Genomic DNA, 19,261 nt, shown 5'->3' on the forward strand with positions numbered 1-19,261 from the left:
GGACTTGACAATTAATCCAACACTTTTGTTTTCAGGATCCACTAAAGATGTCATCACCCTATAGTGCAGGAAACAATTTTGAGAACACAATGCCCACATTCCAAAGAGGTGAGGCAGGTAGTGTTTTGTCTTTCAGTGTGTTTTGGATAATTGTCATTGTCTAGAATGGTTGCTTACAAGTTGTTATTGTTATTGATCAGAAATATACTAAACAATGGAGGTTAGATTTAAGGTTCTTATTTTTAAAAAAAGAAAAAGAAAAAAGAGGATATAGATAAGAGGTAGACCAGTGAATCTGCTCTGGAAAAAGTTATACAAATGATAGAATAAAGGTAAGATTATTGTATCTACTCCAAAAACAAAAAAGAGAGGATATAGATATGATATAGATAAAAAGGTAGATTATTGAATCTACTTTTAAAAGGCAACTACTAGTTTTAAATATTTTACATTGGTTTGGATTTTTGTGTATATATACATATTATGTACATTGCTTCAAATCTGAGATTGAATTTTATAGATATGATAAGATTAAAAGGTAGATTATTGAATCTTATTTTAGAAAGCAACTACAAGTTTTAAATATTTTACATTGGATTGGATTTTTGTATATCATATAAAAGTTATGTATATTGATGCCAATTTGAGATTGATATATTGTACATATATTTCTAACCTGCTTGAGGATATTGTACCTATACAGTTCATTTAACAATGTAATGCAATTTGATAATACTTGAAAGTTATTATTACCAATGATTAGGATATAAAGAAATGAAAGTTAGTAGTTAGAAATTACAATTGAGCTTGTAGTCATATTTGATATGTTTTCATGGTCAAAAGGAGATGTATATTCAATAGACAGGTCATCTTCAAACCCTTTAGAGATCTACATAATATGGTATTTAAAATAATTTTATAACATAGATTTTTTTTTCTTTTTTCTTTTTTTTTTTTTTTTGATAATGAGACATGTCTGCTCCTGGCAGCACCGACTACTTTAGAGAAGATATGGGCATTGAAGAACCTCCACATGGAGTTTACTTTCACTGTGGCAAAAGTTAACAGCTAAGCAAGAAAGTGCCCTCACATCGATTGCTGACAGTATGCTATTCAATATGAACAAGCAGGACACAAAACAAAGGACAGCCAATCCTTATGAAGACAAGTGTGGTTGCAGTTTTAGCAACAGGTGTCCTCTGAGATCAAGGCAATATGGCACCATCGCTGAAGTGGCTTTGCAATCCAGAAAAGGTACAGTGTCCCTTTCTTCCAAGGCAGCTGAACAGGCAGTGGGCAGATGGATCCTGGTGTGTAGTGGAACAGTAGCTGGAACAGTTATTCTTGTAAGAATCTATACTGATGGAGTCTGGCCTCTCAATAGTAGACTGGCATTTAATAAAGGAGATGAAGCACCCACAATTTGAAAAGAATGGTAAGCCAAATTCCAAAAATACCTGCAATTACCAGTATTTAAAATCCTGAATCATGACAGGACACTGGCAGAATTCATGTTTATCTGGTACATGGAACACTTGCACTGATTGTTTGGTCAAGCTGTAGGCATTGCGTACATCCTGCTTCACAAATGAGTCTGTCAGATATTCTAAGCCTGTTAGACAAATATGATGCCACAGCATTGCAGAGAAACCTCAGGTGACTGTCTAGGAAGCTGGCTGTTTCTGTCATAACTCACATTTTTTGGGAGTCACTTGTTTGCACTTCCTGTTTTACTAGGTAATATTTCCTTCTCAGGTCTCTGAGAGACTTGAAGATTAGATAGTTTTAGAACAGTTTTCCTTGATAACAATTTCACAAAAGAAACTCACTATGAGGTGTAAAATGTGTGAGTTTGAAAGACATAAAAGATATTTTCTGTTGGTAATATAAGTTAGGATGGAAAGTAAATTAGGTGCATTTTGGACTCACTAAAATAGGATAGATAATGAAGTTTTTCTCTGAATTTGTCAAATGCAAATGGACTAGGCATTGTTAATGTATTTATTGCTTGTATATATTGTATATAGTTATTGTTGTTATTGTGTATTTATTCTTATATTAGATATAATTTTTTTATTTTTTAGTAGACAACAAAAGGGGGAAAGTGGGATATATTGTGGCCCTCAATATATTGCATTCTTATTTTTATTTTATTGTCTGATACTTGGGATTTTATACTATCACTAGGACTTATCATCTCTTCTTCAGATCTGTCACATGTATGTTTAACTTACAATTCATGTCAGTATGATAGAAATCAAAACACCTTGCATTTTCATTAGATTCAGGAGAAAAATGTGGAAATTTGAACAAATGGACATTGATATGAGCAAGATCATAGAAACTGGGTTGCAGAACAATGACCTTGAGTCAGACTGTATCTGAATTCACATTAATTTGTATGTTAATTATCTTATAAAATAATGGGTTCACTTAGAATACTTATGCAGGAGGTTGGATTTTATTGGTTCTACTCTCCATTTTCTAATCATTTAGACATCCTTGGAGTACCCTTCTGCCTCATTCTACTTACATCCTTCCATTTTAAATGTGTGCCGTTTCCAGTTCTTTCTGTAAAGCTGTGTGTTCTTCCCTAGGGGAGACTGTTTCTTCTGCAGTCAGAATTCCTTACTTACCATTTCACCCTTTGAACTTTACATAACAACTCTTATACTGGAGCAAAACTTTAGGGAGATTTTCAGAATAGTTTTAACTCAGGGTCTTTGGGTGTTATTTCTAAAACAAATGTTCTTTCTAGCAGGAGGAACATAAATTCTAGTATTTTAGAAGATTCTTGGACAACAACTAAGAAATTTGTTTCCCATGTCAGGTGTTTATGATTTTTAGATCCTCTATTGCTCTTATGAGGACCACTAAGATAGATGAGAAATTAACATATGTATTATTTTTATGTATTTATTCATAGACTTATGTAGATGTAACCAACCGTCTTATTAAATAAGAAACACAGAACCAGTGCAAAGAAGAAAGCCAAGAGGTCAGAGGTAAGAGCTAAAACCTTACCCTTCCTTCTGCGGTGGTCCTACCTCTCTGAACCAGAGCTACTTCCTGTGTGTCTGTGTTTTTATAGTGTTTCTGTTCTGCCTTCTATTGGTTGTAAACCCAACCACAGGCCTTGTCACGGCCTGTCTGTATAGACCTCCAGGTTTTCTATGATTGGTATTGAGATTAAAGGCATGTGTATCCAATACTGGCTGTATCCCTGAACACACAGAGACTTACCTAGCTCTGCCTACCAAGTGCTGGGATTACAAGTGTACGCCACCACTGCCCTGCTTTCCTATGGCTTGCTAATAGCTCTGACCCCCGGCATACAAATAATATTTTAATACAAATAAAATATCACCATACCACTGAGTTTGTTTTCTGTTGGCAATCTAATGCTAGTTTTACAGTCTATACTTAGAAGTAGTTTTTGTTTCACCAGTGAGACTCTCATAGAGAAAACTAGACCTTCATTGATAATTGGTTAGTAATTAGAAATAGATACTGTGCTAGGAATAGAGGAATGTATACATTCCCCTTTTAGCTGAAGGACCTCATCTGGGACAGACAATAGCAGGCCCTGTTGATGTTGCTTTCATCTCTGTTAGATGTGCATCTGTCTTGTTGATGTTGATGGCTTTTTCTCTTAGTGCCTGTATTCCTTCTGCCGCCTACATTCTTTCTGCTTCATATGCCACAGTGTTCCATATGCCCAGAGCAAGGGACAAGAGGGAGGCACACAGTTTAGGGCTGAGAATCCCAACAATGTCTATCACTTTTAGCATAATGCCTGGCTGTGGAACTCTATATTTATTCTCATCTGCTGCAGGAGGAAGCCTCTCTAATAATAATTAAGAAAGGCACTGTTATATATCAGAATGTCACTAGGAGTCATTTTATTGTTATATTCCTCTGGTAGAACTGTAGTACTTGGTATTATTTTAGGTCCTTTTTCTGTCTAACTTCAGGTGCATGGTCATGAAACAGTGTCAGGTATGTTTTCCAATTCATGGTGTGGACCTCAAGTCAAATCAGATATTGGTTGGTTGCTGCATGAATCTCTATGACACTACAGCACTACCATGTCTTGCAAGCCAGACACTTATGTGAGAATGTGTGTGTGTGTGTATGTGTGTGTGTTAAGTTTAACATGTATTGAATATACTTTAGATTGTTCTGTCATTGTTTGTTTTTATTTGTTTTGTTTTACTCTAGTTGAATGTTTTTCTTAGTTTGTTTTCAAAATGGAGAAAAAAGAGGTCATGAAGTGGGGTGGGTGGGCATTTAAGGAGGATCTTGGGTTACAAACCATGATCACCACATATTGTACAAGAAAATATATTTTGAAAAGTTACCCATTCCAAAAAAAAGAGGCCAGTCGGTGGTGGCACATGCCTTTAATCCCAGCACTTGCGAGGCAGAACCAGGTGCATCTCTGTGAGTTTGAGGCCAGCCTGGCCTACCAAGTGAGTCACAGGAAAGGCACAAAACTACACACAGAAACCCTGTCTCAGAAAAAAAAGTTACCTGATGAACAAGTTTTCAATGATGGAATCTGGTTTGTTTGCAACTTAAATATAGTGATTCACATAATTTAACCTCCATTTTATTCTTGAAATTTTACAACTTGTAAACTATAAAAAGACTGATTACTGATAAATGACAAGATACAAGGCATACAGCATGTGATGTCTTTCATGTTTATATAAATATACATTAGACTAGAAATAAGAAGAGTCATAAACGTTGTTCCCAAAGAATTATTTATCAGTTATGACATGTTGATAAAATGTAGAGAAATGGGTCCTCATAAATGTACAGTAGTCACACAATACAGAGTTTCAGCTGAAAGAATATAGGGCAGTTTATCAAAATTGATGAACTGTGAAGGGCTGAGTACAGAAAATCTTTAGGTATGTGTGTCAAATTAGATGTGAAGACAGGTTGTACAGAACCATTTATAGCAGAGAGTTGAACAATGTTTGTAGATTTAACATAAACTTTATGTAATTGACTTCTTGGGTAAGTACTTGATTAACTCAAATCTGACATTAGCCTATAATTAAAAAATGTATTGGTCTGTGTTCTACTCACTACACAGCTCATTATGCAATTAAAAAAGTTAGTAATTCCTTTCTGTCAAAAGTGTATTAATTTTTTAATATGTGCTTTTCTTCATAGAAGCAGCATACATGAACTGTAAGCTTGATGAATCCAGGAAACCTATCAAGGGCATAAAAATACATGGAAATGTATGATATCATGTGGTGTTATAACGTGAAAGTTATACAGTGTTGAAGAGGTGAAGAATACATACACATCTCATTCATCTCTCATATAATATAGAGAGCACAATAATTTTTATGAATTCAACTTTCTAATTTAGAGAAATTTGTAAATAATATTAGAATTGAGAGAATAAAGATGGATTTATCAATAAAAGAAATCAATACATATAAAATCGTAAATCACTATTTTATCTGTGACAACTGAAACCTTGGTGATAAACAAGATGGAAGACTTCTCTATAATTAAGAAAAACATGGACTATGCCGTAAAATTGACTTTTCCTTTAAAATGTCCTTTGTTCCTAACATGATGAAGCACATTTCTATGTGGTTTGAACAAAATAATATGGCACTTGGGGATAAAGATGCAACCTAGGAGACCTGCACTGGAAGCCAAAATAGAGAAGACTTCCATGGCCACAGTGATTTTCCCCTTGGTGCTGTGGTAGACAGGGAGGAAGGTGACCCACACACTGAAGAACACCAACATGCTGAAACTGATGAACTTGGCTTCATTGAATGTGTCAGGCAGGTTCCTGGACAGGTAAGCCATAGTGTAGCTCCCAAGTGCCATGGAGCAGAGGTATGCCAGGACAGAATGGAAGGCAAGAGTGGAGCCCTTGTTGCATAGAATAATTATGTGTCCATGTTCAGAGTAAGCATCTGAGTCAATAAATGGAGGAGAGGTGCTCACCCAAATTCCACAGAGCACAAGTTGGATAAGGGTGCAGACAGGAATGATAAGATTAGTAGCCCTGGATATCATTATCCACCTTATCAGTCTCCCTGGCAATGTGATCTTGAAAGCCAGAACCACAGTAACAGTTTTGGCCAAGACTGTGGAGTGAGCCACTGTGAATAAAACTGCAAATGTGTATTGCTGCAGGATACAGGTTGCTGTGTTGGGATGGCCAATGAAGAGCAATGGACAGAGAAAACAGAAGATCAGAGTGATGAGCAGGATGTAAGAGAGAGTCTGATTGTTGGCCTTGACAATGGGAGTGTGGTGGTACTTCACAAAGATACCAAGAACACCAGCTGTTAGGGCAGAGAAGCCCAGGGCCAAGTAGGTGAGTGCCTTCCCCAAAGGGTCTTCATAAGACAGAAAAGTCACTGCTTTCTGGAGGCAGTTGTTCTGCTCTGTGTTTGCATATTGACTTTCTGGACACCTCACACAATGATCCATATCTACTGAGGAATTAAAGTTATTGTGAGTCTCTGCACAGGTTCTCATTTTATCTCAAGCTACTTCCCAGAACTAGCTCTCTGGCAGTTACCCACATTTCCTTTTCATGTTTCAGACTCAAGTAAATAAGTGTTAAATAGTGATGATTACCAAATGATATCTAATCAACCATTCCACATCGATACTGACAAGTCTGTCCTTCTCATTGTTATATTTAAATATATTTTCAATTAAGTGATAATTTGTATTCTTATATTGCCATAAACTATTGAATTAAATTACATAAGCCTAACTTGATCATATCATCACCTCTTTCTGTATTCCCTTGTGTGACTTTTTCATGTGAGTTAAGTAAAAATTACATGCTTTGGTATGTCTTTCTTTTAATGTTTTTCTCAGTCCCTATATCAAAACTTATCTATTTACATTGAATTTATTGAATTCTTCAAACTGTTTATTCTCTGATAATTCTTGTAGGAATGAGAATTATTAGATTCTTGAAAGATGGAAAAAAATCCCCTTGTGAATCTGTTTAATCATTCCCAGGGAGAAAATATCTGTTGAACAGATAGATATGAAACTCTGGGTTTAGTCTTAGTTGATCATGGAATAAGTTTTGTGATACTTTATCATTTATAATTTGTAAGTTTCATCTTGAATTCAAGAGATACAATGTCAATCTATTTATTACATATTTTCATTAAAATATTTCCATTACATACTTCAATTAAAATACTTGATATTTTTGCAAAGTGAAATTTGCAGTTTAATTGGTGTTGAAAATTCTAATTAAAAATCTATGGAATTCATCTTTCTGCTAGAGTCTGTAGCATCTTTTATTCCATTATCAGCGTTTTATTTGTTTCTTCCAGATGTGCTTCCTGTTGTGCTCACACTCCTGAGGAAATTTGTCTCTGTTATATTCCATGTGTTTATTTCTATTGGTTTCTAACAAATGATGAGTGATACATCTGCACAACCCCATATATTATTTTGTAAATGCACAAGGTACATAAGTCATGATACACATTAAATAAAGATTTAAATATGAATTTTAAAATATAGATACAACTCACTCTATAGGATTTGAGGTTTAGGATTCATTATTTTGAAATATTAACATTTATGTTGTATTTTCTTCTTTCTTACTTATAATAATTTAAAGTGTCTCCTTAAACTACAAACATGCATTTGATATTGATGTTTTTAGTTTCCTCCAATGAATAAAATTAGCATGTTCATGAACTTACCATGTATATAGAGTACCTATACTTTGCATTAAGACTTTGATGGTCTGTCTAGTCAGTCTCAATATGCATGTTTTAAATTTAGCAAATTAAAGCCACCAAAATTTGCAAGTTTCTATCTTTATAAATAAAGTTAAGACATCTGTGTTTTCAGGAAAAACATTGTTACTCAAAGTATTCCAATTAATATATGAAAAATTCTCACTAGACATTAATGTTGAGGAATCCTCATTAATTTCCTCTCCATATTCAACATTGTGTTTGTGTGTGCTTTGCACTCAGTGTTCTCAATTGTCTCATGCCTATTTTCTTGTCTTTGGATATATTCTGACATAAAGTTCCTCTACTTTGTCCACCTATTCCTGGAAAAAAGGGTCCTTCAAATTTAGTGTCCTACTTTGTTAAAAGACCAAGGGTTTGCATTTATGCATGGCATGGCTTATTCACAATAGTATCATTACAGAAGTCATGATAGGCCATTTCAAATAGTTTTCATGAAGCATTGTCCTATAATTTACCTCTTCTAGGTTTAATAATGCTTCCATTAACTTGTTTAAAAACAGAGACAATTGTATACAATGAATCAATGAGTACTTATTACACTCTTTAGCTTATGTTAATCAAATTAACACAGAAGTTATACAAATCTAGATTCAAATTCATGATACATAGCAACTATTGATTTAAAATAATTGTGTTCAATAAAAGATTCTCATAATAGGTTATTGACATACTTCCCTAGTGGTTATAGTCTGGTCCACAACAAGTTTTAGATTTAATATCTATGTTACTGAAGCATATCCCAATCCATGGATGTTACAGAGCTTGAATTTTTAATACTCATATGGGGATGGAGGAAAAATGGGAAGAAAGATACACTTTAAGGGAACGTTGAATGTTATTTTACTAGAAATCAAAATATGAAGGTAGATAAATGGTTCTGTGGTTCAGGATACTATTACTCTTAAGGAGGACCTAGTTTCAGTTGCAAGCGCCCACAGAAATATCAATGCTATCTGTGCCTCCATCTCCAGGAGTTCTGAAAACCTCTTCTAACTTTCATGTGCACTAAGCATGTACATGTGCACATACATCTATGCAGGCAAAACACTCACAGATAAAACAAAAGGAAAAAGAATCTAAAACAAAACATATTAAAACATGTCCACAGGTAAATCAAATATGATCTTTCTGATCACATCTGATAAACCTAGAACCATGACTGAAATTATGCAATGAGTGGCATAAGGGTCCGATCCTTAAATATGTGCCAATCATGAACTAAATATGCTTTGAAATGCAAGAAAATTCAGTATTTATAATGTGTGTGTTTTCGTGTGCATGCTGTTGTGCATGTGTGTGTGCATGTGTGTGTGTGTGTGCGTGTGCGTGTGCTGTGTGTGTGTGTGTGTGTGTGTGTGTGTGTGTGTGTGTGTGTTAAATGCCATGGTGAAATAAAGCAGACTATTCTGTGACTGGTAAATTTGTTCTCTGAAAGGAACAATGGCTCCAGTGGATCAAATATATGAATCAAGTATGAGATTCAACAGCCTGAGCACCATTTAAAATGATGATAAAAGAAAAAAAAAAATGAAAATAAAATGTAACAGACATTATTTTTACTTCTAAGTGAAAAAACCAACAGGACTTATCTCTACTTTTCCTTCCCAGAACTTCTCAGCTTAGAAATTGCAGAACACTGTGGAGAGGTGGGGAATACGCCAGTTAGACTGACACTTACCTGTCTCATTGGAAATCTCATTGTCTGGACAACGAGTGCAATCATAGCAGCAGGCAGCCTTGCCCTCCTGGGGTGATTTCCTGAATCCAGGAACACAGCTCTCACTGCACACAGAGTGAGGAAGCTGGGAATTAAATAGTGAAAAGGAAATACTCAGGAGTGTATAGTTTTAAAACAAAAAATATTATTTCTCAATATTGGACAATGAGATGGCAAGTTTTTATAATTATTCTTTGCACATTCTTGTTTTGATGCTTCTAATTTCAATATAGTATATACATGAAGATCAATGTGTTTAAATAATGGTCTAGAGATAATAGAAATCTGAACAATTGTGAAAATATAAGAGGTTGGGCAAAAAAAGATGTTTGCTAACTGAGTACACGTTTAAATGGGCAACTGTAATGCCATCCTCTTCTTGTTGTATACTTCATGACTGCTAGAGTGAGAGTATCATTGTTTCCCAATGGTCATGCTTAATTCACATTTGTTTACTAGACAGGACTCAGAGTTAGTATATAAACTTCTCTCTGTGACTTTCTTTGAGAGATGATCTACATTAAGGGATTTGAAGTGGGAAGAAATATTTGATAATTAGGTATTCCATTTCATTGGGTGTAGTTAAGGACAGGAAAAAACAAAAAGTATGAGAAGAGAGTGTTCACATCTGTCTACTTTCTGACTGGAGATACAACATGACTCACTTTCTCAGGTTCCTGCCATGATTTCCTGAATCATTATGAACTGCTCACACCAAGTGTGAACAATAAGTCAATGTTTTTAAGTTATGTCAGCCTATATTTTTTTTTGGTTGTTTGACAAATTGTTTCTTTTTTCATGAGGAAGATATGTAATTAACCCATGTACATGTGCCCTCCATGCTAGAGTGCATTGCCAGGTGATGAAAGCAAAATGATCATGTCCTGATATTTCCTAATCTGGGAGTCAAATTACTACTCATGTCAAGTGGTTTGAGGACAGGAATGTAAATTTAATGAATAGACACTGTATTTATTATTGGAAAAATGTGTCCAAAGATAAAAGTATGAAAAAACAAACAATCACATGTTGTATAAGCAACAAAAACTTTCTCAAATGACAGTAGTTTGGGGCATGCAGATGGGCATTCAGTAAGAAACCAACAATCTTACATCCACAAACAAATCTCTATTGACATAAGGATCAAAACAATGAGATAAGATCCAGCCCACCTCTGCAAATCTTATACCCCACTGTATCATATGGTCAGACAGAAACAGTTCTTGGCCCTGTGGAGCATTTGGAGAAAATGTTCCAACTTTTATCTTTTGTCTGAGACCATCTGGAAAATTCCAGAGGTTGAGAATATCATAGTCTGCATCAAATTTCCTTTGTGAATCCAAAACCATAAGTTTTTCGGCACCATTTTTGAAATGGATATTCTTGAGATAAGGGTGTACCTAGAAGAAATGCAGAACTTTATGATGAATTTATTCCCAGAAAGGCTCAACAGAATCCAATGAAGGTATAGGTCCCAAATCCCTGACATTAATTGGAAGCTATACCAAGCTATCAACATTTTAATGGATGAAGACTAAAGTTGAATATATCATGTTTCTAGACTATTATTTCAAAAGAAAGAATTCACACATGCTTACACAATAACAAGTAGACAAACAAAAATATTTACTCCATGAATGTTGATTCACACAAATTCCAAAACCTTGAAGTGCTAGCCACATCCAAATATTTAAGTAATCTACTCAAAGTTTCAGTTTGTAAATTGGGGTGTTCATGTCCAAAATGTAATAAAATGGTCAGTTAGGAATCATAACCATAAATTCAGAATTTAAACTTTAAGGATCTAATAGCATTTGACGTTTTAGGATCTAATTCTCCTATTTCTGTTCTGAAATATGCTTTAAAATAATGGGGTTTCAATTGAGGATAGCAAGATTCTGATGTTAATTGTAACACAAAGTAGATGATGAGATACACACATTTAAATATTCTTATTACCACCCATTCATCATGAACAATAACACATGTGTCTGCAAAGACTTCTAGATGATGAATTTTATACAGTCTCTCAGGTGCTTTTTTGTAAAACCTGCCACTGTATACAATCATGTAGTGTGTTCTTTAGAAACCTCAGTATGTCACAGGCTATGTATAAAATATACAGAAAGAGAAATTACCTCCCAAGGGTAGGTATTTACCGCCCCATTGCTATGATGGTGGATTTCTACTTGTTTGACAGTCATCTCATGGAGACTGTGAGCCACAGCATATACAGAATTATATACATTGTAACTCTCTTCACTCATGTCCATTTCCAAAGCATTTCCAGGCAACATTTCCAAAGAAGCATTGGGGAGACAGTTAACCAAACTTTTACAATCAGGTCCAGAAAAAGAGCAATTGAAATATGTGTTCCAAAGAAGAGCAAGGATATGATCTCTCGGATATTTGGAAGGCTTGTATGTCTGGATAAACTTCCTAAAATCAGGAATCTCAGCATGGTGATGTGCAAAAATGAGACTACCATGGAATGGATCAAATATGAAATAAGGGACATGAGTAGTTACATCCCATTGTGACTTTATGATCCAGACTTTCCAAGCACTTGAATGTATACTTATATATATTATTATAGCATATAAAGATTTAGTGACATCATAAATGATAACCACATTTGCAGATGATTTCAGGATCTGTGGATGCATTGTTCTGGATTTAAAATCAGAGTTCATCCAGTTGAATGGAATCATTTCTACAAAAGCTACACACACTCTGTTTCTATCCATCTCTCCTCTCAAGTTGGATAGAATCTCAGCTGCATTGTGGTCATCTATGAGAACCAGTCCCACCCAGTTCCAGCTAAAATGAACCATCAAAATGACAATGCCATGTGACAGAAATGTGTCCCTGGGTGCTGTCTGGTAGAGAGAAGAAAACTGGCCTCTGTCACTTAGAATAGTGTCAAATTGCCCAAAAGTAATCTAAAGAAAATTTCAAATAGGAAACAAGAGTGAAAAGATTGACATAGAATACAGTCTTAAACCTGAGGTGACACTTTGGATTGGTATAGACTAACTTCTGCTCATGGTATTTTAAACTCCCATCCTTTCTCTGGAGACATTTATGAAGAATTCGTCACAAGAAACAGAGTTTTCTAAACACTGACTATAAGCTCCACCCTCTTTCTCTTCTCTCTCATAAGCAAAGTATATAAGGACATATAAACAAATGCCTGATTTATTCTCCAATAGATGAAAGTCACAGCCTCACTTCTTTACATTTGAAAACACCTGAAATGTCTCCAGTTTAATATGAGTTTCTTGTTCCCTCACAGCCATGTACCTCACCTGTGGATATTTGTAAAGATTCAGTAGTCTCCCAATTTGTATGGACGTTTCCCATGATGTTCCTGTCAGTAAAGCAGCAGGCTTGTTCTCCCTTCTACATGTGTAATTGGGGATATTTATTCTCATTCCTATGAGGAAAAGTAAAGTTTCCTGCAGAATATCCAGGTGATTGTTTATGACATTATATAGCTCAAATCCTAGAGATGTGTTGGGTAAGATATGAGTGTTCCTGTTGATCTCCTCAATGGCAAACATGAAGGCCAAAGAAAACTGGTAGCTCCTCAATTTGAACCTGGAGAGAAAGATTGCCAATACTTATGATGGGGACTCACATCATATCTTTCGGTAAGATGTTGGGCCACATCCTGATGATATAGTAACAATGGCTTTTATATTGTCAATATTATATATCTACAAACATTTTTTGTCATCAGGGTAATGGTTATAGTTTCAATGTCATGGTATATAAGGTTAGTGATGTTTTAATTAAATTTCTGGACTGGAACATTGACCTGGACTGATATAAACCTTGGAATCTCTAGGATGGGAAAACACAAACATAATTCTTTGATGCTCTAGTGAAATAACCAGGAGAGGGACACTTCCATCCTTTAAGCTTCAATTGTTCTGTACTATAAAAACTCCAAGGCTCCCACACCACATTCACTCTGTCTGTATATAGATGGAGACTGCAGCCTTTCAGTTCTTCTGATTAAAGACCAATGACGCTTATGGGAGTCTGCCTGTGTCACATGCATCAACCCCAAGCAATCTTGGATATGAACCTGGCAGGGGTTATAGCTACCCACACCCATGCACATCTCTTTGAACAACCTTCCTCTCTCCCATTGCCATCCCCTCTCCTTTCTAAGAGCCATACAATGAAGAGCAGAATGACTGAGTGAGTTTCCTGTAGTTTAACAGCCTATAGTCATGACTTAAACCCTCTTGGGTACTTTGTGCTATTTGTTTTATTTTCCTCTGTTGCCTGCCTCTTTCTTTATTCTTTCACTATGTTCTTACCTCCCACACAAAGTGAATTACACAACAGCTTTGAAAGCCCTGATAATAGATGAAATTATATTACTCTGAAGCTGAGTTCATTTTGAACAGAAAATATGACATGGTTTATTGAACACATGACTTGAGTATCCTTATCAAATGAAAGCAACTATGTAGCTTGGCTGCTAACATTGCTAATGGTATGATAAAGAATGCATATGCCATGTGACTTCTACACCATCTTGGTAAATGTGATCACTTTGGACAGTCCAAAATGGTGGCCACTATTATATGCCACAGTCCCATTGAGTTCAATGGGATCCCCATATCCATTTAACATATGACAATGGAGAAAATATCAGACCTCTATGGTGTTTTTTTGTCATTTTTAAATATATTTTCCTCTGTTTTTTGAAATTAATAGGTTATTACATGATATAATTACTGGCTTCTATAGAGATCCTAACACGTATCCCAATTGAGACTCTAAGGATAAATGGCCTTGTGAGAGACAAGCTGAAGCCAGGAAAGTGCTACTATGTCAGGCTCTACTGGGTCTCACTGCTAATTCTGACTGGGAAGTCCAAGTTCATTTTCTTCTAATTGCAATATAATATCCTTTGCCCCTTATGCTCCTTTGTTCTCTGATACTTTGCTTTTGTTTCTGCCCAAACTAACAACATGTTGACTAAAGATCCCTCTGTTAAATTTTCCTTTTACAATGAAAAAATAAAAATCTAATCCCAACCAACAATCATCATAAAATCTTGGTTTATTAGAATTTGTCGTTTGTATTAATTGTGTCTAGACTATCCATATGAAATTATGGTTTGTTGTTCATATCATGTATTTAATAACAAAATGATTATGAGTAAATGTTCCTGTTAAGTAAATTTTCTGATTTGACTCTCCCTAGATCATTTTGTTGTTAGTAATACTAAACCTAAAAAAATCTTAAATAAAATCAATCTGACAAGTAGATAAAATAGACAGAAATGACCATGCTTCTGAACACTTCTTTGGAACAATTTACCTGAGGTTTTAAATATAAATTTAATATCTACATTTAAGTTGAAGACATATGAAATCATACAATTATGGTCAAAATGATATCTACTTGATGTCTATCACAACTCTAGTTTTACAATATGTTTCATATCCCTTAAGGTTATCCATTACCTTTAAGATATTATTGTTCCTAAAACAGGATATGTTACTCATATTGGAAATTTTCCATCCTTTATGTACAAATAAGTTATAACTGTGTTTTTAAATTTGATATATATATATGCATACATGTATGAATGCATATACAGAAATAAATATTTTAATGATTATAAGGATATTTCTCACCATTGAAGCCTCATTAAAACAAATAAATGAATAAATATGTGTTTGAAGATCCAACACAGGGATTTTGTCCTATTAGTTAAGTTAGACAACAGACTCTTTCATTCCTTTAATGGACTAAAATGACCACAGAGGGACATCTTAATAGTTAATACAACTTTAAGAGATAAGTAGGTTACTTGACAATATTTTTAAAAGGTGGAAGGGGAATATTTATGTATGAAATGATAAATTATCTTCACACATACTGAGTAAAGAATTTTCAGTGTGACTAACTCTGTGTCATCACACTCTCATCAGAAATACCTTACTTATTTTCTGTAAGTATCCCTCATGAATTCATGGGTTCTCTATGGAGAACTTTGATGAGAATGAAATTTGGTGTCACTGAGACCTTAAAGAGAAGAGACAGATTTTACTTAAGGCCTCCCCATTGATAGAATATTCTCACAATACATAGTAGATGTATTTGATAAGCCTCTTATGTCTCATGGTCTGTTCATTTGGATACAAATCACATCAAAAGGAGTTATCATTGTGTATTCATTTAGCAAGGGGTGGGTTTGCAATGGCTAATTTTGGTTATCTACATCACTATGTATAATCTGAACCTTAGAGGTAGCAAAACAGTCTTTTAATCCAGTTATTTTAGACACGTATTTAATCTGGAACTTTAGCAGGAAGACACACCTTTAATGCAGTTCATATATGATGGAAGCCTATATAAGGACATGGGAGAAGGAAACTTTGATTTCTGTCTGCTTGCTATCACCTCACTACCAAGTCCATTCCTTCACTGGCATTACATCTTCTGGATTCCAGAATATATATCATGATATGTGGCTTGACATTTCTAATCCTGGGATTTACCTTTATCCTCTACATCATGTATTCAAAGTACTATATGTATACATGCAAATGTGAAAAGTTTAAAAAAAAACCACTGAGTAGTAATACACACATAATAACTAAACTGACAACAGAGATAAAATAAAGCTTCATTTGTAGAATAAAAATAAAACAAATCTTTTAAATAGAAAAAAATTCAGAGAATTTGAAAGCTAAAGTATTCATGCTATAATATTTTATTCACAAATTCAAGAAACACACAACACACACACACACACACACACACGTATTTGAAGAATTAGAAAAGAAAAGAAAGATGGGTCCTGCTTGCGTATCCATTCTGTAAGCCTATGTCTTTTTATAGGTGTATTAAGTCCATTGATATTAAGGGATATTAATGACCAGTGATTGTTCATCCCTGTTATTTTTTGGTGGTAGTGTGTGTGTACTTCTCTTCTTTGGGGTTTACTGCTGTGGCTTTATCTATTGCCTGTGTTTTGGAGGGTGTATCTGACTTCCTTAGGTTGGAATTTTCCTTCTAGTGCTTTCTGTAGGGCTGGGTTTGTGGATAAGTATTGTTTAAATCTGGCTTTGTCTTGGAATGTCTTGTTCATTCCGTCTATGATGATTGAAAGTTTTGCTGGGTATATTAGTCTGGGCTGACATCCATGGTTTCTTAGTGTCTGCATTACATCTGTCCAGATCCTTCTGGCTAATTGTCGTGCTAGAAACCCTATCCAATGACTGAGGGAACCGGATGCAGAGATCCACGGTCAGGCCCCAGGTGGAGCTCCAGGAGTTCAATTGGTGAGAAAGAGGAGGGTTTGTATGAGCGAGAATTGTTGAGACCAAGGTTGGAAAAAGCACAGGGACAAATATACAAACGAAAGGAAACACATGAACTATGAACCAATAGCTGAGGAGACCCCAACTGGATCAGGCCCTCCGGATATATAAGACAGTTGATTAGCTTGATCTGCTTGGGAGGCATCCAGACAGTGGGACCGGAATCTGTCCTCAGTGCATGAACTGGCAGTTTGGAACCTGGGGCTTATACAGGGACACTTGGCTCAGCCTGGGAGGAGAGGACTGGACCTGCCTGGACTGAATCTACCAGGTTGAACTCAATCCTCAGGGGAGTATTTGCCCTGGAGGAGATGGGAATGGGGGTGGGCTGGGGGAAGGCAGAGGTGGGGTTGGGGGTGGGAGGGGGAGAACAAGGGAATCCGTGGCTGATATGTAAAATTAAATTTAATAAATAAATTGTAAAAATGAAAAAAAGAAGAGAATGTTCTCATCATGAAAAATGGTTAATATTTTGTAGAAATGTGTATCTAGTTATGTAAATATATTGCAATAAATTTAATTTTATACTGAAAAGTTAATTAAAAATAAAATTAAAAATGTATTTTAATTACAAAACCAAACAATAACTAAAATCAAAAAAATGATAAGAATGTTATTCATAGTGATAGAAAATCTCCATGACTGAATGTAGAGTTTTCTGGAGGCCAGAAGTGGAATTACTGTTTCATATGTCATTTTATTTCTATTTTAAAATTTTGATGAGCCTCCAAAACAATTTTCCTAATATCTCTGTACATCTTAATGCACACCAACATGAAATAATGATTTCTGTTTGCCAACAGACTTTCAAATGCACATGGTTAGATTTCTTGATGATAATCATTATAGTGGGGTAAACTTGTACTTCTAGATAGTTGTAATTACATTTATACATCAATGGTACAGCCAAACATTTTTTAGGCAAGGAGGAAAATGAACAGTTGAGAACAAAGATCCTATACAACAAAGGCAGCTGACAGGCTGGGTATCAACATGCAGTAGAGTGAAAAGCAACCGTTACCTACAACTTGTATAGGAATCAATTCAAAATAATCACAGTCCTTAGCTTAAAACATGAAACACTGAATGTGATAGGAGAATACACAGCTAATAATTGTCAAGACATTAATGTAGGCAAGAACTTACTGAAGAGAATGCCAGTGATACACAAATTAGCCTTAGATATCAAAAAAAGTATTTGAACAAAATGAATATGGAACTACAAAACAGTATTCTCTACACCAAAGAAAACTCTCATCAGAACACCATATAATGGGAGAAAACACATTCCATATGTTCTTTAGTTCTTGAACTAATGTCAAATATTTTCAGTTAACTGAAGGAGTTTTAAATCAAGGTAACACACAGCCTCCAACCAACAAACCGGTAATAACATGAACTAATCTTCTACCAAAGAAAAACTCATACAGCTAGCACCTACTTTACAAAGTTTTTAACATCACTGATCACCAAGTAAATGTAAAACTAAAATTAAGCATTGATTGTTTCCAGTAATTGGTGTAGAGCAATAACTAAGATACATGAGCAGAAAGAGAAAAAGAACAAAATGTCCACTATGGATTTCTGAATGTTTTTCAATTCACATCATTTCCATTGAAAAATCAAAGGAGATAGAATATGTTAGAAATTCACTTAAAAGGATAATATGAAAGACTGGAAAAATTAATGGGTGGTTAATCCATTGATATTTCAGGGAACTTTAAATGACATGCAGATCACATTATTAATGAAGGTAAATGGAATAGAAGAATTGAAGTACTTATATTTGTAGACTGTGGGTATACATGAAAAAAATGAATAGTGAAGTTAAGAACGGAAAGCTTTTGATCAATCTTGAAATTCATATTTTTATTTTACAAAAAGAAATGTGGACCTATTTGAAAGGAATTGTGAGAAATTTTAGAATAACCACAAAGCAAATCTTTGTCCTGTAACATGAAATACATTTATTGGAAGAGAGCACCTAATTAGAAACATTGTGAAGTCCAAACTATCAAGGAATATATTCTCCATGAAACTGAAAACCTTCTGTAAGGCAAAGGACACTGTCAAAAGAACAAAACAGCAGTCTACAGAATGGGAAAAGATCTTAAGCAACTCCATATCTGACAGAGGGCTGATATCCAAAATATACTAAAATCAGGAAACTAAATATTAAGAAACCAAATAATCCAATTAAAAATGGGGTACAGAACTAAACAGAGGTTCTCAACAGAAGAATCTCAACTGGCGAAGAATCACTTAAAGAAATGTTCAACATCCTTAGCCATGAGACAAATGCAAATAAAAAGAACACTGGTCATCCATCTTTTTTTTTTTGGTCGAGACAGGGTTTCTCTATATAGCTTTATGCCTTTCCTGGAACTCACTTGGTAGCC

At 34.9% G+C, this 19,261-nt stretch overlaps 1 protein-coding gene across 1 annotated transcript; it reads right to left on the minus strand.

The window, feature by feature from the left end:
* Window positions 1-5,553: 5,553 nt before the first annotated feature.
* Window positions 5,554-13,100, minus strand: LOC114684380 (vomeronasal type-2 receptor 116-like). Its single transcript, XM_028858946.1, has 5 exons — window positions 12,816-13,100; window positions 11,646-12,449; window positions 10,680-10,907; window positions 9,469-9,592; window positions 5,554-6,482 (listed from the first exon to the last, which is right to left on the minus strand). The coding sequence occupies exons 1-5, from the start codon at window positions 13,068-13,070 to the stop codon at window positions 5,554-5,556; spliced, it is 2,340 nt and encodes a 779-aa protein (XP_028714779.1). The 5' UTR covers window positions 13,071-13,100.
* Between the last annotated feature and the right edge of the window lie 6,161 nt (window positions 13,101-19,261).

The sequence above is a fragment of the Peromyscus leucopus genome, chromosome 23, assembly GCF_004664715.2.
Source record: "Peromyscus leucopus breed LL Stock chromosome 23, UCI_PerLeu_2.1, whole genome shotgun sequence".
NCBI classification, from domain to species: Eukaryota; Metazoa; Chordata; class Mammalia; order Rodentia; family Cricetidae; genus Peromyscus; species Peromyscus leucopus.

Excerpts from the sequence above, each read along its gene's own strand:
- LOC114684380 (XM_028858946.1), bottom strand. The coding sequence starts at position 13,070 with ATGTTTGCCATTGAGGAGATCAACAGGAACACTCATATCTTACCCAAC. Across the intron at positions 12,450-12,815 it reads ATCTTTACAAATATCCACAG|ATTACTTTTGGGCAATTTGA; the intron begins GTGAGGTACATG and ends AATTTTCTTTAG. Across the intron at positions 9,593-10,679 it reads GGGGTATAAGATTTGCAGAG|CTTCCTCACTCTGTGTGCAG; the intron begins GTGGGCTGGATC and ends TTTAATTCCCAG.